At 36.7% G+C, this 24,661-nt stretch overlaps 1 protein-coding gene and 1 non-coding gene across 2 annotated transcripts in view; both read right to left on the bottom strand.

Moving 5' to 3' along the window:
* Positions 1 to 325: 325 nt before the first annotated feature.
* LOC134845529 (phospholipid-transporting ATPase ABCA3-like) overlaps positions 326 to 24,661 on the bottom strand; it is a 36,430-nt gene continuing 12,094 nt past the window's right edge. Inside the window, exons 5-15 of the mRNA XM_063862459.1 lie at positions 22,305 to 22,480; positions 21,503 to 21,669; positions 16,361 to 16,626; positions 15,176 to 15,332; positions 14,339 to 14,542; positions 11,776 to 11,909; positions 8,875 to 9,033; positions 6,170 to 8,546; positions 5,691 to 5,940; positions 5,264 to 5,373; positions 326 to 509 (exon numbers count right to left, since the gene is read on the bottom strand). Of these exons, the coding sequence (XP_063718529.1) occupies positions 373 to 509; positions 5,264 to 5,373; positions 5,691 to 5,940; positions 6,170 to 8,546; positions 8,875 to 9,033; positions 11,776 to 11,909; positions 14,339 to 14,542; positions 15,176 to 15,332; positions 16,361 to 16,626; positions 21,503 to 21,669; positions 22,305 to 22,480 (4,137 nt within the window). The 3' untranslated portion in view covers positions 326 to 372. The remainder of the gene's footprint in view (positions 510 to 5,263; positions 5,374 to 5,690; positions 5,941 to 6,169; positions 8,547 to 8,874; positions 9,034 to 11,775; positions 11,910 to 14,338; positions 14,543 to 15,175; positions 15,333 to 16,360; positions 16,627 to 21,502; positions 21,670 to 22,304; positions 22,481 to 24,661) is intronic.
* On the bottom strand, positions 15,923 to 15,993 carry Trnag-ucc (transfer RNA glycine (anticodon UCC)). Its single transcript has one exon. It is a non-coding gene; the product is annotated as a tRNA-Gly (tRNA).

Genomic DNA, 24,661 nt, shown 5'->3' with positions numbered 1-24,661 from the left:
TATTTTAAAACAATAGTTTTTTAGATAGAAATAGACGTGAATCATCACATCTTCTGTCTGAGCAATTGGATCATAACAAGTTATTTTTATATACTAATTTGTTAAACAATTACTTGCAATAGCTACTTTCAAAATTGTTCGTTATATCAGAATTTTGACAATCAGACAACTGGGGTAGCATGAATACAAGACGAATCGAATGAGTCATGGTTGCGTGACTGAATTGGATGCCACGACGATACTGTGGTTGCTGCTAATATGATTGCTGTCACTACTGTGGACGCTGTTGTTGTGGCGATTGCTTTGTTGTAAAAACTACCTGTTGATATTCTTCTAGTTGATATTTTTGTTGCTGCTGTTTGATTTATTTCTCTACTGGGCCTGGTTGCGGGCGAAGTTGAGAAACACCTGTTCCAGACTAGTCTGGCTGACACTGTAGTCCTGAATATGCAGCAAGTCCCTGTGTTGTTGCATGGTTTGGAACACCTCACTCCATCTAAGTCTACTACCTGAATATCAAAATAAATCCAAAGACTTATACAAAAATACATATAGCAACAAACAGCTGGAAAAGCATTAATGAACTTAGCCAAACCAAAAAAAAACGAACTAATGAATTTTAAAATTTCAAGTTTCGAGTTACACACAGGATAGAATTACAAGCTAGCAGACAGAAAAGCAAAAGAGAGCCTCTTAGTCCAAAGAAAACCAAAAAATTTTCGAAGAAACCACAACTAAAAAATTTCTAGATGTTGTCTGGAGTGATGTTATATTTGCGGAAAACACGTTCCAAAAAACACATTTATGGCGTTTAATGAACATTCAAAAACAATTTATGAGCGAAAATAAAATTGTTTTCGCGAAAAACTTTGAATTATTTTGTGCAATCCGAAGGAAATCACACAAATTATGGTTCCCTCGAACGACCCAAAATTAGGCGAGAAAGCCGATAAAATAAAAGCCGAAATCATTTAGGCAGAAAAATTTTTTAAGCGAAAAAAAAGGAAAATATACGAAGTCAAGTTTATAAAATTACAAATTGCAGAAGTCAATGAAAACATACGAGGAAACTGCATGCAGCAAAAAATTCTAAGATGTGGCAACTAAGCCGACAAAACATATGCAGACAAATAATAAGCAGACAGATATTAAGCCGACAATTTTTTGAAACGAAGAACTTTGAAAAACGAACCCGTTTGAAAAAAAAACAGCTCCTGGTCAGATTCAGACCCAGGACCTTTACCATTCCAGGCGTATTCATTGCCTCCAGGCTAAGTGTGCCGTAGACGCTAAGAAATTTGAATTCATTATGAACCAAGATACCAAGTGATTCAAAAAACTCTGTTAAGCAAGTTGTTAACCCGAAAAAAATTATATTCCGATTTGATAATGCGTGCTAACCGCAAGCGTAACGCAGCAAATTATATAACTATTGAGCTCTTGCAATTTAAAAAACTATACTGCCTGACACTTTGGATAAAACTAACTCAATTTCCTCCGCAAACTGTATCAACAGCTAATGTATTTCTATGAGAACTGAAAAATACCTCTTTCCGACGTTTTTTGCGCCATTTTCAACCAGTCTCACTTAAACAATTGGAAATTCATTTTTTTTTCATTTCAATTTCATTGAAGTTATCATGTGCATTCTTAGCGCAGCCAAAATATAGATGTCATGGGTCCATAAAAGTCACTAAAAATTTACCCAGAAAAACCACGCGACCAACGTAAGTAAATAATCAAAAAATAATGTTGTTTTATTCATTCACCCTTAAAAAAACAGGCCCCTGTAACGTGAATAGTTTTCCAAAATCTGGTTGCAAGAATTTGCATTGCCATAAAACAAATTTATTTAAACTAAATTTGGAAAAAACACAAAAAATCAAAGTCTCAAAGACTTTTAAAAAAAAAAAACTAAAAAACAAACAACGCCAATTTTAATGTGTCTTTACTGCGTTCATTAACACTGAACTTAACAACTAAAACTTTTAAAAAACATTTCGACTATAGTTTTCTAGAGGTACCTAAAATCAATTTGACTATAAGCTTTCTAGAGGTACCTAAAATCTAGCGAAGAAAACAACCCTCCTCCATAGTTCTTTTCCGCGCCATTAGAGTCTGATTTTTCTTAATATTGCAGTCAAAAACAGATACAAAAACAGCCAAATTTATGAGCGGAAAAGTGATTGCACTCATTAACTTAATTTAACTGGCTAAAATGGCATCAAAATAACACACGCTGAAACCAATTTTTGAAAACTCTTCCACATTATCAGTAACTTAAATTCCAAAAACTCTTATCATTGAGATTCTTTGAAAATTTATGATGAAACCGTGAAAAACTTTGTTTTCATACAAACAGACTAAAGCAGGAAGTATTGATAGAAAATCCTAATTAAAAAAAAATGAAAGGTATTTTTTGAAATTCAGAAGATGATGAAAAAATAAATCAAGCTTTGCGTATAAACCCGAAATTAGCCATTTTTTTGATAGGGCATCTTGATACGCCAAGCCTTCAAAATCACAAGCGAAATTTGTTACCAGCAATCACAAACTAAATTAAAAAAAAAATCAGAAGCATATCTATTTTTCGCAAAAACAGGCAACAAAAAAGACCAAAATGAGTTCTAATAATAAATTAAATTCAGAATCGAAGATGCATATCGCAAACAAAAGCCAAAAACCAACCAAAAAAGGTGAAACAACCTTTTGTCCAAATCTTCCAAACACTAGCAACCAATAAAACGGATAGATATAACACATGTTTTTAAGTTGCTATGCTATGAATGCAACAAAAACTCCAACGAAAGTAAGCACTGATATATGCGAGTTGGGGTGGAAAAAAATTGAGCATATGGACAACTTCAACTTCCAAAACTCCAAGAAAAAATATACGGCCTTAAAGCTCTTCGACTTTTGTGATTTATTTATGATTGAATTTTTTTGGTCAGGTGCAAAATTTTGATAATGCGCAATGATAGTATTAAACCAATTTGAGAAAAAAGAATCAGTAGTATTTTTCATTCCGCTGTGAAGTCTGGAAATTGAAATCTATTTTCGATGAATTTTTCGTGAGCTTTACACTTTTGCTGTAGTGGAATTTGCCTTCTTTATATAAAAAAAAGAATTAATAAACAGAACTTTAAAATCAAATTGAGCGTGAACAAATTATGAGACTTTGTCTTGTACCGGAAATGGAAAATGGATCCTGGAAGTTAAGAGCCTCACGTCCTTGTATACACGCCACTGTAGCTCAATAATATACTAACGCTAACTACTAATAAAGCAGCCAAAGATGCTATTAAATAGCCAAATCAGTTCAGCAAAATTGCCACCAAATAAAAGTAAAACTATTTCGATGTGCCAGAATCGAACGTCCTACCTAAAGATAGGACACCTGACTCCCTCACATTTGCGCCACGGTAGCTTAAAAGATTATTAACACTAACCCACTAACCAATAATAAAGCAGCTACATATGCTAAGCATTGAGCGAAGTGGAACGAAAAAAACTTTTATTTGCGAATTACGTTGGAAACAGTAGAGTTCGTAATATGACACTACACTCACTAGCTCGCGAATGTAAAGAAAGTAAGCTACATGTGCTATGCATTGAGCAAAAGTGGCACGACAAAAAAAACTTTTATTTGCGAATTACGTGGGAAAAAGTAGAGTTCGAAATATGACACTACGCTCACTAGCTCGCGGGTGTAAAAAAAAGTAGAGAAAGTCGTATAACAGAAGCAAGGCTTTTTAAATTTCAACACAGGGTCGAAGAAGAGCTTTGCCCTAATTGCGATAGAAAAATTACTGACCATCATTACTTCTGATGAACCGACAAATGGAAAAAAAATATAAAAAAAATATATAAAAACTCGAAACTTTCGAGACAAAATAACTGCACCTCTAAAAAAAGTTACAACAGCAGAGAAGCAAAGCATAGCATTACTTGGAATACAACACATACATTAATGACGTGCTAACCAACAGAAATAGAGATAAAGCCTTAGAACTTTTTTTGAAAAAGTATCGAAAAATTGATCTATCTATTTGTCAACATGCAATTTTTTCAACATGTCTTGATTTTTCCTTAACTAAAAATTCCCCTCGGGGAAAAAACTGGCAAGAAATACAAATCCAAACATACTAACATACAAATCAGAACGAAGCCGATAATTCTTTACAACAACAACAAAAAACTTAAATCAAAATAGAAATACATCTATTTCGCTATATATCAGTCGTTGAGTTGCCGAATGAGACGGTCAGGGAACAAGTTCTTGTATTTTTCTTTCTGTGTTTTGCTACTGCATGGTATTCGGTTACGGAGTTTAACTGAGTAACAGGTACGCTGAGGTAAGATACTTTCAAAAATGGGATGGTGTAGAAACTATACGCTCATAAAGTTTTCGATCACAATCCGCAATTAAATTTTTGACCGGAGTGAAGGTCTGTATGATTTCCATTGGTGTCGCTCGGTGCTGTACTGCATCTATTTTATTCAGAAGATAGGCAGGTGAGCCTCCCCAAGCAGACGCTCCGTAAAAAATATGCGGTTTCACCAAAGCTTCTTATTAAAGTTCCAGCTCACTCTTGTCGTACCCCAACTGTTTGAGTTTCAAAAGCAAATACACATTCGTTGACATTTTTTTGACAACTTTTTCAATGTGGGGTTTGAAAGAGAAACTGTTATCAATGTGTAGGCCAATCAATGTGTAGGCCCATTCGAACTGGAACACATAGAAGCATTAACACAAGTTTTGCTTTCAAAACTACGCAATATACGTTGTCAGAATAATTTTCATGAGCCAAAACCGTTAAATTGAAAAAAAAACGAAATAAAACATATGAAACTATTCAAAATCAGTCTGGCTAAAATCACAAATGACAGAAACTTCAATTACAGTAAAAACTATTTTTTATCAAAGTAAAACCAATGCTTTAGAAGTTCAGTCGATAAAAGTCCGTACCATATAATAAAAATGACTTTTATCAAAGCAGAAAATGAATCGACGAAAACTAGTACGGAAACCACGAATCCGAAAAGAATTCATAACTTTTTCAAAAAACTATCTAATAAAAAAATATTTGCCCGAAACTGACTTCACCCAATTACAGGTAAAATTACATGATAGTAATTTTATGTAATTTTTCAAGAAATTGCGCATGTCAGCTATTGAGGATGATATTTACAATTACAACTAAAGTTGATCATTCAAGGTATCGCAAGGGTAATATTTTTTCAAAATTAGTAATGAAAATACCTTCTTCTTTGCCTGCTCCTGCTTGTTGCACCACCTGGTACTGGATCATCGTCTGATGTTCGTCTTTCAAAACACTTTTGGGGAAAGTGCTCGCGATGAACTCGTGATACCTGGAGAAGAAGAAAGTTGAAAATAGCCGTATAAATCCGAAGTTGAAGATAGGACAAAAACTACCATAAAATTTGAAAATATTTTAAATGATTGAAAATTTAAAAGGATTTCAAAAGAAACAGCAACGCATTTTTGCACAATTATTTTTCATATTTGAAATATTTTGCAATAAAACCTTTTTGGTTTTCGTTATATCGGCTACTTGCATTAGCTAATTCATTTGCGTATGCTAATTGGTTTATGCATTGAGGCGAAGAAACCAAAATTTGATAGCTTTCTTAAAAACATACCTTGAGCTAAGACAATTTAGACTGACCGTTGTTTGTACTGCCCGGTTGGATCGTACTCTAGTTTAGCCACTAGGGTGAAGCCCTGTCCAAATCTGGACTTGAGATGTTGGGGGGATCCGAGACACTGGTATTCCCCGTTGACCATGATGGCCAGTCGGGAGCAGAGGTACTCGCACTCCTCCATCGAGTGGGAGGTGAGAATGATGGAGAGAGAGTTGGATCTGACTAGATGCAGAATCACTTTCCATAGGGAACGCCTTGCACCAGGATCCATACCTGCAAAAAAACTTTAAGCATCATCAACGAGGCCCTCCTTTTTCATAATCCGGCACACAACATTGAAAAATGCCAACAAGGGGTTTTGGCTTACAAAGGATTTTTTCAAATTGTTAAAGGAATAAGATTTTAAGAGACTGGCGTTTTAAACCTTCATACAATCAAACTGAAATCATCAAGCAGCATCACAAAATTGAGCTTTTTGCTATGGTAAAACTTGTACAAGTACCTGTCGTGGGTTCGTCCAAAAACACTAGGGGTGGCAATCCAATCATCGCAATGGCCGTGCTCAATTTCCTTTTATTTCCTCCAGAATAAGCGCGGGTCATCTTGTTAGCATGAGGAGTCAAGTCTAGCAATGTTATTAGCTCGTCAATACACTGTTCAATACATTCTGCTTTTAACCCACGCAGTCTTGCAAACATACGCAACGTCTCGCGACCAGTCATTTGATCTATGAGAGCATCGAATTGGGGACAATATCCCATCATCTGCTGCGCTTTTTTGATGTTCTTCGAGATGTCCAGCCCTTTGATGTACGCAGTTCCTCCCGACATTGGAATATCTCCTGTCAACATTTGGAAAGTTGTGGTTTTTCCTGCACCGTTAATACCTAACAGTCCAAAACATTCAGCGGGCGAAACTGTCAAATACATTTTTTTGACAGCGTTCACAATACTGACATCGCCAGAACAGCAATCACCGGAGTAGTACGTTTTAGACAAACCATCAACTGTTAGTGTTGATGAATCGATAGCTTCAATGAGATTTCCTTTCACGTAGTTCTCTTGTTTCGTCACATCAACATCCTTGACATTATCTTGAGGTGAAGATTTAGGGTTCCCGTTTTGAAGGGATCCCATTCTTAATCGTTCTTCGTTATCCTGCAATCGTGAATACTCATTTCGATTCATCACTTTTGATTTCGCAATTTTGCCTTTGATTACCTGCGTTAGATTAGACTCAATACAAATAAGTATAATCCAAAACGCGACACTCTGCAATAAATAAAAGACGCAATACCTCGCGACTCCCGGTCGTTCCCACGAGAAATAGTTATTTGATATCTGATCCCCAAAATCTTCTTTGCAATCCGCGTAAGTCAAACCTTTTTGACTACAAAGTTGATTCGCCTCATAGTTAGTGTAAAGGTCAACCAACGCTATTGGTAACGAGTACTGGGGAATTAGGACCAAAAATGTCCATCCGAGGCTTTCCGAGGGACCGAACTTTCCGAGCGCTTGTAGAATGACCACTGTAAGCATGGTCCCCACAGCTAAAATGATGTTGACAGTTGTGCATCTGACAAAAGCTGAAGTAGAATCATGGAACATAAAAGACAAGCAGTACATCATAGGTAGAGCAGCCAAGCTGTACTCGCAAAAGATTAGGAACACGTAAAACAATCGTTCCTGGGTGTAAGCATCAACTTGGAACATTGCGAACAGAATGATTAATATTATGCACGAGGCCAGGAAATTTAGCAGATCCCAAACAAAAGCAGACAACCAGAAAATCGAAGGTTGCAATCCACTGACATACTGCAGATGCTTGGATTTTGTAGATCGTTCTTTGACAGGGAAAAGAACGAAACTTGCTACTAAAAAGGCGAATCCGAACGCAACGTTGAAAGCGATGTTGAAACCTTTCCAAATAGCCGCGCCTGTTTCCACTGCATTCTGCGAGTCCTCAATGGTAGGAGGCAAGGGGTCGTTTGCAACAGTAATTGTGTGGACAATCTCGTTTGCCGCAAAAATTGCGTTATTTATCAAGTTCAGAGAGAGTGGTGCTGTATGGTAGGCCTGGTTGTTGAACAACATTGTTATACTTTTTTCCCTAAATTCTGCGGCGACCATCATTTTTGTATTGTATGTCCCAAGATCAGCAATAGCCTGATTTATAATTTCTACTGAGACATCGCTTTCTGCCTTTATTGTTGTTGATCCCTCAAAAGCCGAGTTCGTTACAATACTTTCATATGCGCGCATCAAAACCGAGCTATTTTGATCGCTGGAATAAACAGTTATAGTCTTTTTGTAGTCTTTCAAATTCATGACCAAGCTTGGAAGATCCAAATTATCGGGCGCAATTTTGGCCGTAAGTAGAGCAACACTCACACAAAAAGCTGGGATCAGAATTTGTGCAATTGCCAATTTTTTGTTTCTCCACGAGTGAATAACACGTTTCACAAAGGTCGCTTGGAATTGCTGACAGATAAGCTTAAGACTCGACGTCTGTTTCACAGCTGAGTCATTATACTGGAAATTAACAGTTGTCGTGTCTAGTGAAAACGAGTCATCATTTGACTCGTGAGGCCCTCCTGAAATGGAGTAGTGTCTTCCATCGGCATCCGGAGTCGTCTCGTCGTCGTAAAGTTTGCCGACTCGTAGAAACACTTCCTCAATGGTCGTGACGGAGACTCCGTACGATTCGAGTCCCAGTGACTCCCGTTCGTTTTCCATAAGTTCAAAAAGAGGATGGAACTTATCGACTGCTTTGGAGGGCAAATTGATCATGAGTTCGCTGCCGATGTTGCGCTCCACTGAGGCAGACGGAACATGAATCTGAACTTGCTTCTTGATTTTCTCCACGTCACAGCCTTCACTCTAAAAAAACCAGAGATGATGATGGCAACTGTTGTAGTGTGTTTATCAAGGATCCAAAATTCTTATTCACCCGCAAAAAGAAAACAAGAAGTTTTGAGCAGGAAATTGCTTATGCGGAAACGTTCCTTTAAAAGTGTTGCAACAGCCGACTTCACTGCAAAAATCAAAAAATATTCTCCTTTTAGCACGACGCACCATTTCAGTTCCCCGAAATACGTTAATCCACAATCCATGCAAAACGAATAAATAAACTAATTTACCGACAAAAGTTATGGCGTCAAAAAACGATCGTGGGTTTCTAGGGTAAAAAGGACACCAGTAAAACTACCTTGACGATGCTGAGTTGGTATCCAACTCCGTACTTCCTCTTGAGGAACATGGAGCTGCCGACACACTGCAGTCTCCCTTCGGCCATGATGGCTATCCTGTCCCCCAACACATCTGCCTCATCCATGAAGTGAGTGGTCAACATTATTGTACGGTCCGCCTAAAATTGTTTCAAAACTACCTACACAATTCACACAAGTTTATAGGTCATTCTCAAATCCATTATGATTCGGCCTTCTCAAACCAGCGAACGCAATTGAATAAATAGATCTCAGACAATCTCCAAAAGCAATATGCGAAAAAGAGCTGAACTGAAAGCTTATTCTTTCTCCAGGATAAGGGGAACTTTTCTTCTCCGAGTTAGCGAAATTGCATTCCGCATACATACGCAAAGTTAAAGAGAACATAGCTAACAGAGAGTTGGAAAAGAAAACTGAAAGCAAAATTTTTTAAAAAAAAACGGACTACCCTCTTTCAATTCGAATTTAAGATTGACTTTTTGGATAAAATTAACTCAATTGCAGAAAACTGGATTAATCAGAAAAATTTATATTCCGCAGGGAAATCTGAAAATTATATTACAGTTTCGAAATTAGAAATCGTTTACATTTCTTTGCGCCACTTCCACGTTCGTATTTTGAGAGTGCAATTTATTTAGCTTTGAGCAGATGAATTTGAATGAACTCAAAAAGCGCATATAAACCAGAGTGTATTCATAATTGCTTTAATATGTATGAAGGCGCATCTGTAGTTGTTAGAGCATTTTAGGACTTTTTCCTGAAAAAAAACAAGGATAGTTGCTTACTGAGCAAGTAGCACAGAATGTTCCGACCATAGTCTTAGAAAATACAACAAAGTTTTTACAAAATAAATAATTGTCGTTTTTTCGGCTTGATGTGATGAAAAGAGCTGAACAGAAAACTGGTGATTAGGTACAGTCGACAGTCATAATAAAAGTTTTTTTTTGCAGTTTTTTGAAAAACTTGATTCCAAAAAGGCGCTAAAATACTCAAAGTTAACTAACAGTACTAAAGTAAAACTAAGTTTTTACGTTTTAAATTAAGCTATTGTAAGTTTTTAAGCAATTAAAATAAGACTGCTTGCACGCTTTAATCGCTCGAAATAAGACGGAAAACCGAAAATTTCAAACCGGTTTTTCTCGACACGGTTTCTTATCATAGTTTAAGAAACGGTTGTAAGGGCTTTAAAATGATATATCACTCAGCCCAGTCGCCTGATTGTTTGTGGTACCTAATTTTGCTTGGAAAACAAAAAGAAAAAAAACCAAAAAAAAATAAAACGCCCGAAAAAAAAGTTCTTTCCCATTTTCAAGGGTCGGGACAAAAATCGGCAAGAACTATATAGGAGTCTTCACTGCGTTCATTAATCGCAGAAACTGAAACGTTAAGCTAACAAAGAGACAAAAAGAAGCTTTTCAGATTTATCAAAAAACCACCCCCCCCCCCCCCGCCCCCCCCCGCGATACGTTTCTCTTTTATTCCTGCTTCAAACATAAATAGTCAGAAAATCTGTAAAAAAAGGACTATTTTTGTGAAGAATTTTCAAGTTTCGAAGAAAAACAACGCCACTTTGAAGATCTTTGAGTTCTAAAAACTTTTTAAAAATTATTTTCTTTTCTGGATAAGACTAGCTACATCAGAGTCAATAAGTAATTTCTTAATAGATAAAATCTGAAAAAAAAAACAAGTCCATTCTTAAAACAAGAAGTAATTCACTGCTTGTCGCACCGAACAATTTGCACTTTCGTTTTTGGAGAGCGCGACGTGCTTTTCAATTTTAAATTGAAATCACATATAAATTAAGAGAAATTGAAAGTAAAACCGCGAAACGTAAGCTTGAGCGTGGACAAGTTTGACTTTTTCCTTAAAAAAACACCTCAAGATCTTAAAAATTACAAGATGTTTCTTCCAAAGGCAATCAAAAAAAATAGTTCAAATAAGCTAAGCTCAAATTGCAAAGAACTCAAAGCCGAATTGATTTGCCGTCTACGCTAAGTAATACACACAGGCCAAGCTGCGCTTCGCAAGCACTAGGTATCCAACAAAAGAGAGAACTTCAATGAAAATGTGATCAAATTTGCGGTGAAATTGTTCATATGAAAGAACATAGCCAACAGACTCTTTGGAAAAGAGCCAATGAACGCAAAGAAAAACAGGAAAAAATGACTTGTTTTTTGAAAAACTTCAACCTCAAGAAATTCGAAGTAAAAAACATACGGTCTCAAAATTCTTGGTGTAAGAACAATTTATCACTGAATATTTTTTGACAAAAGTAATTCAATTTGACAAAACAGGATTAATAAGTTTACTTTTCATTCCGCTGGAAAATCTGAAAATTGAAATCCACTTTCCAAAATCGAACTCCATCACGTTTTTCGTGACCTTTACACTTTTAAGACGTTTCCTGAATACTAACTCATAAACTTTTCGTGACCTTTACACTTTTGAGACGTTTCCTGAATACTAACTCACGGCCTATATAAAAGTCTTCACGAATTTAATCGACTCTTTTACCCTGTGAAAATGGGTTTTCAATGTCGCCCTGAATATCAAGGAAGCTCAGTAAATTTAACTGTAAATTACGAAACTGACCGGAGGAAACCAATTTTCATTCAGAGAAAAAGGTATGCTGATGCTTTATTGTGGAACTTGTTTTCACCATAAACGTGCAAAATTTTTCCAGAATATTTGCTGAAACTGTAGAAAAATTACTCCATGAAAAACATTAAGTTGAAGCAAACTAATTCTCTGCTGCGACCGCTCAAAACAAATCACTGTACGTCAAAATTCCGTGCCGCTGCTTAAGCTTGACCCGAACGCAAATTAGTTTTTTTTCTCTTTACTGCAATTTTGCATCATGAATATATGACAACCCGACTGACCTTGTTGTTGAGTAGGACGTCCCATGTGAGTCTCCGTGCAGCCGGGTCCATACCTGAGGTGGGCTCATCCAATACCACTATCTTCGAGTTCCCAATCAAAGCAATAGCCACTGACAGTTTACGCTTCATGCCTCCTAGAAAACAAAAGTAACACCTTGCATCCTAGATGGCAGGAATCTTGGATGGATCGAAATTAATTTGGAACCAACATATTCAACATATTTTTTACTGTTCTGCTTTACATTTAAAGGTCTTAGTGAGGTTTAATCACATTCAACATTAACTCCGGTCCCAACTTTTGAGCTCTTGATACATCTAAACAGTTCGATTTAGTAAAATTTCGCAATAAATTCTTGTTTTAATCAATGATTTATTCTTGATGTGCCGCCTTCCAATAGTGAACTCAATGGACAGTCTCGCCTGTCTGTAATTGACACAACTACAACCTCCTATCTTAACAACAGTGGAGTGCAGATTGCTTGCAAATCCCGGGTTTTTACGTTAGAAGCGTCTGAAGCCGGCCAGGCTGCTCCGTCTCTTAATCCTACTTTTGTCACTTTGTTCCGGAAAACACCCCAAACCCGACACTCTTTATTGCTCCCTATGTAAACAAGTCGTATAAAAAAATCATGCAAGTATGTGGGGTCACATTTGCTGATGAGTCAATTCTAAATGTAGTAAGCTCACCAATCTTAGACCATCATTAAGTCTTTAATTGCTCATTTTGTTCCCAAACTCACAACTGCCGCCCCTTGTAACCAACAACCCAAACATTTTAACGCCAACAACCAGTTCCCCAAAGCCCAATTACTCGCACTACTGACTAGACGTCTTACATCGCGTCTCAAGCACTCCACAAGTGAATTATAACTCCGCGCAGCGATAGTTCTTTAAACTCGAACGTAATAAAAAATCCAAATATCCTAAAATTCATTTGCAACGAAACGTAGCCCTGAAACGTAGCCCTAATTTGAGAATACCGAATCTACCTTGCATGTACGAGGAACTAGACTATAACCAAGACAGAATTTAGGAGGCTAGGGCTTTGAAACAAAGGCTAACATCCAAAGTCTCCGGATCTCGAACGTTTACTTTCCCACGCGCAGCAGCAGCCTGAATGACTATAAAACGTTACTCGCACAGTACCTCACTAAAGACTATAATTTACTGCTGGGGGACGTTAATGCGCATTCACCTCTTTGGAATTCAAACATTCCTCAGGACGCCAGAGGGCATTTTTACCGATCAAATCATCAATTCAAATTTATTACTTTAAATATTTCAATTAAGCCAGGCTTCCTTTCGACAATACACCATCCTGGAGGCTCTTTCCGAGACGAAATGGATACAAAAAAAAACATTAGTTGTAACGTTCAAATCCTTGATCAGACCAATACTCCAGCCCAGCTTGGTCACGAGCTGCAAGCAATTTCTCCATGAACAAATTACAAATCCTTTTAAAAAAAGCTCTACGTGTTGTGGCAGGGTTCAAAAAGATGAGCTCCATAGATCACATACACACTGAATGCAAACTAAAATCCGCACAACAGCACCATAAACGTCTATCCAACCATTATTTTTCTAAAATCGTACCTTCACTTCCATTTCTATAATAGGTTCATTTTTCCTCCCAGAAAAATCAAACCTAACTCTTAATCAATTTTTAAAAGAGCTCAACCAATAACTCTTTGAGAAGACCTATCTAACCCGTTTTACGATTACACTCACCGAAACAACTTCGTTTTTAAATTAAAACCACTTTTAAAAAAGATACTCATAAACTACGTAACCAATGCAATCAAGGACGCGCTCATTCTCAAAGTTCTCCCGCTGGGCCCACCTGATTTATCCTCGACTGAGCAACTGCTCCACCATTCATCAAGGAGCACGTTAACACAGCTCGGATCCGACTACTTCCACCTTTTTTTACCTATCTTAACAGAATAGACCCCAATGTCCGGCCGAAGTAGCTATGTTCCGTAGACTCGGGCCACGTTCGCTTGAAGCGCTCCCTGTGGCAACTAACTAGCAAAGCCATTTGACAGTTGGAAAAGAGTGATGAACGCAAGTAAAATACTGGGTTTTTTTTTAAAAAAATCCTTAATCTTTTGAAATTCGAAGAAAAAAACAGATGGCCTTATAGCTTTTTGAATTTGTAAAACAATTTACGATTGACACTTCTTTGATAAAAACAAACCCAATTTCAGAACACTGGGTAAAAAAAATAAAACTTTTAATTCGCTGTGAAATCTGATAATAAATTTCCATTTTCGAAATTAGAAGTCGATCACGTTTTTGTGACCTTCAAATTTTTGCTGTTTGACAGTGGAGTTTGCCCTTCTTTCAAGTTTTTTCAACTAAAAAAATTAAATGACAACCCGCAAAAAATCAAATTGAGCGTGAACCAATTTTAAGACTTTTTTCCTGAAAAAATCAAAAAATCACCAAGACTTATATAAGAGTAATCACTACGCTCATCACTCTTAAACAACAACAATATCATACAGTTTAAAATACAAAACTCGTTTGACTTTTAATAATTCCGAATAAACTAGATCGATACCTGAGAGTGTTTTGGACTTGGCTGTTCTCTTGTTGTCCAACTGGAGCTGTTCAAGTAGGTCTGGTATCTGGAACTTGAGTTCGCTGGGAGTCGCTCCTTTCAGGGCCCCAAAGAACTCTAGATGTTCTTCCACTGTTAGATTGTCAAATAAGACGTCATGTTGAGGGCACAGGCCAAGACTTTCCCTCACCCTTCCCAGCTGGCCTGGAAATGAGAATCGACATTTTTTCATTTTCCTCCTAATTTTCCTAAAATTAAACCACACGATCTAACCAAGTGTCTTCACTTAGTTCATGGACACTCCGGAATATGCACAAAAGTACTGTAAAAAGAACAAATAGTTACTTCATGAAGAGATTATAGTGTTCTTCAATTAAAACTGCTTTACGGGATTATGCCATACTTCAAGGAAAAACCGCCCAGAAAACATCAGCAGGTTTCTTAAAAGCCTTAATCAGACATCTCAGACGGAGACATTCCGGACAATATAATATTGAGACCGCAAACACTGTTTCTCGTGCACTACTCCTCTCATGTCGATTGTAATCGCAGCGGAGCGCTCTTACCACTACCGTTTGTAATCGATAGTTTTTAGAAAAGTTGTTGCAAATTTTAAAATTTGCTGAAGTGTCTCCCCCCCCCCCCCCCGAACTTTTTTGTTTTTTTTTTCGGCCGAAATGTCTCAATTTGAAATTGACTGAGCTGTCTCTGTCAGAAAAGTCGCGGCACCTCTGATGCATACCTTCACCTCTGATGCATACCTTCAACTTCAACCAACCAACAATGAGTCACCTCTGATGCATACCTTCAACCAACCAACAATGAGTGGAAGCCAACCTTTGAGTGTGAAGCCGTTGACTGTTGCATTTCCACTGGTAGGGGGGAAGAGACCGGTGAGCATGGACATGGTGGTACTCTTTCCTGCCCCATTGTGGCCCAAAAGCACAGTAATCTGGTCATCGTACAAGTTCAGGTGGAGATTGTTCACAGCAACCTAAGCACCAAACAACAGTAAAAAACTGTTGTCTGATCATTTGACATTTTATCCTGCCTTCTCATTTGACATTTTCAAAACTGATCACTATAAGGTGATTTTTTCCAAAAAAAGGTGAGCGTATCAGCAAAAATTCGAGCGTAGATTAAGATAAAATTCGACAACAACCTGCTTGTAACAAAATCGGAAGCTGACAAAAAACGACAATAAAACAAAAGCAGCTAATTTAAAAACATTTCATGCAATTTTTTTCGCATTTTTGATTGATTTAACATAATTGGCTCTTTTTCCTTCCCCCCACCTCACACGAGCATCAATTTTATTGTGAAACGAGTGGGTTTAGAAGGTTAATTATGAAGACCAAACATGTTTGTCATGGCCTAATTAGTCCGTACGTCAAATTTCATAATAATCAAACAAAATAAACAGTAAATTTACTTGTAAAATTTTGCAGGTGGGGAGGGGGGAAGGAAAAAGAGCCACATAATTTTTCTAATTCTGAGACAAAAATGGTTCGTTCGGTGTTATCCGAAAAAAGTCCAGACACTCGATAAAATGCAAAAAAAATTACCATGACGTCCAAAGAATTCTGCATCGTACGGGAATCGAACCCATGTCAACAGCTTGGAAGGCTGCTATGCTACCACTACACCAACGATGCCTGATTCACACTTGAACAGATAATTGATATTTCAAATTCTAACTGCGCCAGGCTCCAAATTTTACATATTGGACAATTAGACAGCACCGTGTTAACTATTAGTTGAAGAGTTAGAACTTGGAGCCTGACGTAGCTAGAATTGGGAATCTGAATTATTAATAAAACGTCTTAAGAAGCATCGTTGGTGTAGTGGTAGCATAGCAGCCTTCCAAGCTGTTGACATGGGTTCGATTCCCGTGAAAAAAATTCTAATGGCGAATTGCATGAAAACAAAGGTTAAACTGTTCACTTGTTTATACTGAAAAATTTTAATGTAATGTAAGGGTCAGGAACTGGATAAGACCTGAAAATTCAACTGAACACTTACTTTCTCGCCGAACACTTTCCTCAAGCCGACAATTTCAATTCCCTTCTCAGTTCCTTTTGGCTCATCCTCAATGTAGGCCTCCGAGCAGTCCCGTTCAGCCTCCGTCGTCTCTTTATTCTGCTCGTCAGCTGACCCAAACCAGTAGGACTTCTGGAAGGGAAAGTAGAATTTCTGGGGATAGCCGAACTCACCAGGAAACACTGCCTCAACGTACCACGCTAACAGCCCATAGAGCACTATGTCGAACATCAGCATCAAAAGAATGCCTGAAATGAGATTAAATAACTCTCATCTAACGTCTGACTCGCACCTACTATGCTTCGAGAAAGATCGTTAGACCTAGAAAATGTTATTTAAAACTCAAGGGATCTTGGACACTCTTACTTTCACGCAAGCTTTATTCGTAGATATCAGTCTCGCAGTGTGCTTTTTTGAAAAGGAAATAGCACAATCAAGTCAGCTGTTTAATTAACGTATAAACTTAGCACTAAAATGTGAGAGTTTGGTTAGAAAAATTTGGAATGATCTCTATGCAATCTATTGATTCAAAAACTGTACCAAAATCGTGCTCTTGCTCTAAACGAAACAAGTATAGGGATGTGTTAACTAAGGCGAAACATATTTGGATGTTTAAGATTTAGAAGACCAAAGTATAGAGTTCAGCACAAAAAATTAATTGAGACTCGTATTTTCAAATCATAGTCAAGTCTCAATTAAATGCTTGCGCCTAATTCTATATTTAGGTCTTTTAAATCTAACATCAAAATTGGTTTATTTTTAATTTCTATCGTTCTAATTCTTGTTTCGGTTGTTCAACATCGTGAACATATCCGGTTGTTCAACATATCCTATCATCCTAAAAATTTTTTATCTGGTTTTTCAACATACATTGATCCGCCGGCGGGTCTCGATATGACAAATCATTCGTTCTTATCGGACTCTCATGTGTGCAAACTCAACAGAAAATCAGAAGAAAGCCGTTACTTCGATTTAAAAAATTCGAATAAAACACGTGGAAAAAACTACATCTACAAAAACTTCATATTTTTGCCAGGAAAGATCGAGATATAAAAATGTCGAGATATACAATCCTGAGCGTTTGAACAGCGTTCAGAAACAATTTGAGTTAGAAGTCAGTTAGACGAAAATAATTTGTTGTCACAAAAAATGTTGAGCTTAAAACATTTAAAGCTCAAAATTTTTACACAGAGGCGAAGCTGAGCTTCACACCACTTGCGACACAAATTTGATTAAAATCAAACAAAAAATTTAAAAAAAATCAAAAAAATCATTTTTGTCAATAAAAAAGCGGTCTTCCTTCAGAGCACAGGCACGCACACGAACTTTGTTTGATCCCTGAACGAAGCAATAAAAGGCCACTAGGTCGATATAAATTAAATAAATTAAGCCGAAACTTATTAACCTGACAAAAAAAACCAAAAATGAAAAAAAAAATTGACAGATCGAGTTGGTAAAGTTACAACCAGTATTAAAAACAAATTTCGATTCGGCCAGAAATTTAAAATGTTAAAGCACTTACAGCAGCTGCAGTAAAAACTGTTTGCAGCAAAAAAAAACGAGCCTTAGATCTGGCACTGGAAGATTTACCGTTTGAAAAAGGTCCTAGTCAGACTTGAACCCGAGAAAGGTCCCAGACATATTCGTTACCCCCAGGCTAAGTGTGCAAAAAACAGTAAGAAATTTGAACTCAATATGAACCAAGGTTTCAAAAGTCCAGATGAATCAAGTGGACAAAGTTGTTTACGGGGAAAAAAAGTCTAGTACCCAATTGCAATACCCTTGCTTATCGCAAGGGTAACAAGCCAAACACTCCTCTCACGGGCACCAGCAAGACAACAAAAAATTGTTGAGCGGAAACTCAGTCGAAACAACTTGGCAAGACGCCAGCTGAGCAGAACACGTAAAAATTATAATGAACAACATTGAGTTATTATGTTTTTGAAATCGAAACTTATACGCCTCCCACTCTCGGGAAACATTAAACGATCCAAAATTAATTTCCTTTGAAACAATGCAATATGAAATGAGAAGGCCGATGAAAAACAGCAACGGTAACTTAAATAAAGGGAAAACCACGCTGTGACATTTAAAACGACAGAAAGTGATCAGACAAACGATTAACCGACATTTGTTTTGAAAGGAAAAATTTTCCACTGTTTGCAAACAAACGGGTCCTCAAAATTTACAAACTAGGCAGAACATGTAAAATTTGAAGTTCTATAGAAACTAAGCCGACAGATTTATAGCTGAGTACCTAAAAACCAAATAGTAAATTTTAAAATTAAACAAAAAAAAAACTAAAACGAAACCTTGGAATGTTCCTATATACGTTATTGTATAAAAGCATGCACTTAAATCAAATGAACAATTCGCAAACTACGTAGACAGCCTTTAACTATAAAAATCATGAAGCCTAAATATTTTGATCAAAATAAATTACACACAGGCGAGGCTGAACTGCGCAAACAAGCGTGAAAACAACATAAACTAGCCGTTAATGGATAAAAAAAACGAAAAAGTAAAAAAAAAGATGAAAACTAATTTGAATATTTTGGTTTGTGCACGAATCGAAACCCCAATGTTGAAAATAACCGTCAATCGACTTAGCATCTGCGCCAATACAGTAAAAACTGCAGCTACAAAAACTTCATATTTGTATCAAATGAAGTTCATAACAAGCCTTTAAAAAGTGAAAAACACTTACCGAGCGGCAACAAAGGCGAAAAACTCTGAGTCGAAAACTATTGATCCGAAATCAAACATTATCGTAAAAAAATTTCATAAAACTTTTTTGCGACCCTGAAACACATAATCCCAAATCGGTATCTCTTCGCCTTCAAAATTACGCAAAAATAAGTAGAACAATCAATATACCATAAACTGAAACAGTTTGAATATTCGAAACAGAGGCGAAGCGGAGCTTCGCGCCACTCGCGATACAACACTAACATGGAATAAAAACATTAAAAGCCGAAAAAGGAAATTTTTGAAAAAAAACTAGGTCATATAAGCTTTCATATGTCTCGAAAGAAGTTCCAGTCACTTGAACCTTAAATCAGCAGCAACGGAACAAAATTTAAGAGAAGAAACAAAGCCGAAAATCTTTGCGCAGACACAAGTTGAGCCGAAAAAATTATGATTTCATAAATAAATTGCTTTAAATCCCACCTTAAACAACAATTGCATTTGAATCTACAAAAAAAAGTAGCTTACAGCAAAAAAAACCAGTGATGTGATAACTAAGCCGACCATCTTTGAGCAGACACCAACCGAAACGAAAAAAAAAGATTTTATGAATTCTTTTTAAAAACTCTTTCAAGCCCCCCTTGAAATTAGAATGAACAACATTTGCACTTGCAACTACAAGGAAAATTGTCTACAGCACAAGCAAAAGCCGTTGTGGCAATTTAGCTGACCTGAGCGAATAAACGAAAAACCAACAATTCATTTTTCTCGGAATTTTTTTTCCAATTGCCTTGATACTGAAAAAAAAACAAGATCCGGCCACGACTCGAACCTAAGACCTTTGAGAACAAAGACAACTGCTACTTCTAGGCCAAGCGGAAGCAACCTCAATAAGGTTGAGGGAAGGTAAGAAGAGAAGTGAAGATAAGAAAGTAAATTTAAAAATTTGTGAAGTTTCAGTTAAAATAAAAACTGTTTAAATTGGAACAAAACCCATGCTTTAAAAAGTAAACCAGTAAAACCCTATCAGATAAAAAAGGCAGAAACTAGGACGAAAACCACGAACCCGAAAAAAAACGGACCTTTTTTGAATTAATTTGCTAATTAATTGCAATTAATTAATAACCTGCAAGTGAATTAAACCAGAAGATCCTCTAGAAGAGGAGATCGTCTAGAAGTGTGAACAAGGTTGTTTACGGGAAAAAAAGTCTAGTAGTGCGCCATTGCAATACCCTTGCTTATCGCAAGGGTAATCAGTAGTTACTCGAACTAGTAGCCGGTAGCTTAACTTAATTTTTCAATAAATTGAGCATGCAGAACGATAGCAGCAAAAGTGGATCAGTAACTTCGTGAACTACATTTTTAGTTTAGAAATCTATATTCTGAGTTGATAACGATTGCTATTCGGGCTCTTTTTTCACTCCCCACCTTTCATGTTTTCTTTTTTTAATAGTTGCTGTACGTATGATTATTTGTTAAACGCATGATATTACTGTAAAGTGAAGAAAAAATATGTTCACAATTGTTCACCACGACAAGTTTCAATGCATTATGACAACGTTAAAATGGTTTTTCAAAACTGAAGTTGATATGTGGGGGCGTTGGAAAAGAGCCGCTAATCGCACAAGCGAGAACACGACAAAAAGCAGCTTTACAAAGTGAAGAAAAAAAGTGGAAAAAAGCCTCGAATTAGTATAACTTCTGCATTGTGCCAAATTAGAACCATCGCCCCCAAGAATTGGAGTCCCACGTACTTCCCTCTCAGCCACGGGCGCTTAACGATGAGCAAACATTAGCCACCAATCAAGCTGACAACAGATTCTATGAAATTTCCAATGCTAATGATCGTGATTTCAGCAAACGTGCCACCAAATGAGCACTTTTATTTGCGAGGCAGGTTTGAAAACTAGAGTCATACTAATACACTATTAATTAGTTTAATTAATACTGATACCAAAAAAGCGGAACTTCGTATGGTCAAAACCATCCAAATGAAAAGACACATCGCAGAACTTTGTGGCAAAATAGGGGGGTCTTATAAATAATTCAGGACTGCTCGAAAAGTCAATTTATCAATTAAAATTTAAAAAAATGTAGACAAATTGAATATTCAAACAAAAACAGCTTGAACAAATCGATAACTTGATCGACTCTTTTACCCCTACCGACATAAATAGAGTTTGTGCGTGAACCATTGAAGAATGTAGATAAACACTAAATGTAATTGAAAAATGGGTAATTACCATGCACATCAATTTTTAGAACAAATTTTGGGTAGCGTAAAAATATCAGTTGTTCCTTTGCAATAATTTGACTCACAAAATGTAAAATATAGGACATCTTCGAATTATGTCTGGTTGTACTAGTACAAGCATCTTACGCAAAAAAGAACCGTTTGATTCGGATATAGTAGATTTTAAAATCTTCTAGACTAACTTAGCAGTGATATGTTATCATCGCTGTTGACCGGCTGATGCAACACGCTCCACTGGGCACCCACACCACTGGCCTCAAATTGACCGATGATGAAGGAGCCTATTCCCATTGCAGTATTACACAACAGACAACTCACGATCTTCGACCCCACCGACAGTGACTCATAGCTAAGAACAAGAACACCAATTAAGAAACAATAAGTTAACAACAAAAAAATTAAGTTATTTCTTAAAAAAATTAATTCGAAAACACAAACGACGAAATCCTCAATTGATAAGTCAATTTCTCAGCAGTCAACTGAAATGACAGCTAAACACAAAAGCCAAGTCGCACTTCGCAAACTCCAGTGACAAAAAAATTAGACGCGTCAAGTTAACATAGGTCTTCCACTTACTGAACTTAGCCGCCCCAACCACATTTGCAGTTCAATCTTTAAAAAAAACAACGTAGTCAAATGAATAAAATATGGCAAACAAAGTAACTATTCTGAACACAATTTTTCGTCATACCATTAAAAAGAAATTTCAGCGATAAAATATGCACACAGAGACGGATCTTGGAAAAATTTTAGGGTCAGTCAGTCAAAAGTGTATATCTCCAAATAGTACAAAAGGGGACCCTTTGGGTCGGTAGAGGGTCGAATCCCTGAGGGGCGCGTCCGCAAACCCCCCCCCCCCCCCCCCCCTGGTGTATGCATATGCATTTTATGAAAATGGAAACTTTGCGATTTGTCAACATCTCTTCCCATTGAAACACTTTAAGGATGTTTAATTTAGCTTGCGAACAGCCTCTTTTTGTTTACCTGGTTGATATGAGGAGCCATGGTAGGAAAGAGAGGAACCAGAGGAGGGTGGCGACTACAGCTGCCGAGTTGGCCTTAGAGAAGCAGGTGGAGAGGAAGAAACAGAACATCATGGAGGAGAGACCGTAGAGCAGCACAAACACAAACACCACCGACCAGTCCGAATAGGGCAGCACCTAAACACAACACAAAAGTATTCTCTTTTCCTAATAATTGCTGCTGCAAAGTTCAATTATTATTATGATTATAGCGTGTCCTAACACAAAATACTGTTTTACTGTTGTAGCTCACAGAAGCCAATTTCAAAAAAAAAACTTTTTTAGCCTGCAATATTTGAGAACAGTAGCCGGTTACATAGGAAATAAAAAGTTCTAACACAGAGGCGAAGCCGAGCTTCGCGCCACTTGCGATAGAATACAAAACAGCCGCCAAATCGAAAAAATATCCAAAAAATTTCAAAAATGCCGAAACCTATAAAAATTAATAAAAATAATTTTCAAAAAACACCGCGACAATAGAAGATAAAATAAGCATCAGAAAAAAACTAACCAAGCTATAAAAAAACCGAAAAAAAACCTGAAAATAAACCCTTTAAGCCGAAAACATTTCACAAAAGACAAAAACTAACAAAAAGTTGTTAAAGCCCCATCCCCCTCAAAACACACACGCACACAAAAAATTTTCGCTCATCAAACGAAGCAATACACGCCACTAAGCCGATATAATATAGGCCGAAACTTTATAAACCGAAAAAAAGAACAAGCAAAATGAAACTTTAAAAAAGACTTAAATAAGAACTAAAAAGTTGATAAAACCCCATCCCCTTCACAACAAACACAAGCACACAAAAACGTTTTTCGCTCATCAATGACGCAATATCAGACCAATAAGCCGATATAAAATAGACCGAAACTTATTTAACAAAAAAAAGAAACTTTAAAAAAGACTTAAAAACTATTGAAAAACTGTTAAAGCCTCATCCCCTTCAATACACACACGCACACAAAAACATTTTTCGCTCAACAAACGGCGCAATACGAGGCCAATAAACCGATATAATATAGATCGAAACTTATTAAACCGGGAAAAAGAAAAAAAGTGAAATTTTAAAAAGACTTCAAAACTGATTTTAAAAACACACACTCACACTAAAAAATTTTCGCTCATTAAGTGACTCGATATCAGGGCATAAGCCGATATAGACCGAAATTTATTAAACTGAATAAAAAGAAAAGGTAAAAAAATGAAATAAAAAAAACAAGTTGGTAAAGTTACTACCAGCCTAAAAAGCAAATTTTGATTAGGACGGATATTTTAACTGCTAGCATGCTCAAAATATGTCAGTTACAGCTTCCAACAGAGACCAGGAGATTAATGAGTCCAGGAGATGAGTCCTTTAGACAAAGTTGTTCACGGGGAAAAAAGTCGAGTACCCGATTGCATTACCCTTGCTTATCGCAAGGGTCACCAGTTTTCTTTAAAAAAAAACTTGATTTCTTCAAAATGAGTATTGATTTTTACGAATTTTTTCTTGCTAAGTTTTTGATGAACTGAATAAGGAAACAAAAAAAAACAGAGATTAAAATTTGTCAAATTATTTCTGAGTCTGAGATGAGTGCATATGCATCAATTCTCCGCAATAGTAGGTTTTCGAATTTATTCAAAGCATTATCATAGCATCCAGGTATTTCCCATATCGTTCTTTTAAAGGCTAAGCAACAACAGATAAAAGGTTCGCTGCACATAAGGCAGGTGATGAGGTTTTCAAAAATTTAAGAAAATATCGTCGACCTTTTATTTTGGTTGACCAAATTTATTTTTACCGTACTCTCCAAACCATTTAAAGACCCTTCCTCCCGTTAACCCCTTAAAATTGATTGAACATAGTCAGTCTAGTTCCTTGGAAATCAAAAACTGGCAGAAAACATATTTCATTGCAGTTTAATTTTTAAATATTCTCCCCTAAAATCGAAGCTAAAAAAAACTATTTTGAAAACGTAAATCGAGTTTAAAAAACCATGCAAATCCTTCTGGCTTTCAGGATCTGTCTGCCTGATCCGATTAATTTGCTGCGAAGGCCCCGCTCATAAGGGTTTACAGCAAACGTTTTCAGTATCGCCAAAAAGATAAACAGAGACAAAGCTGCACTTCGCAAACACAAGCAAAATAAGGCAAAAGACAGCTTGAAAAAAAATCAAAAATCAAAAAAAATTAAAACATGATTTGACATAAAATAAAAAAAATCTCCGCGCACAATATTCGAACCCCTAGTCCGCAAAATTCGAGACTTATGTCTTCACGACTGCGCCACACCACCTGACTGTTTTTCAAACACCAGTCACCAACAAAACGTATAT

This window comes from Symsagittifera roscoffensis, chromosome 5 (genome assembly GCF_963678635.1).
Source record: "Symsagittifera roscoffensis chromosome 5, txSymRosc1.1, whole genome shotgun sequence".
Classification (NCBI taxonomy): Eukaryota; Metazoa; Xenacoelomorpha; order Acoela; family Convolutidae; genus Symsagittifera; species Symsagittifera roscoffensis.
Note: the sequence above shows the minus strand (reverse complement) of the source record. Positions and strands in the feature narration are given on the sequence as shown.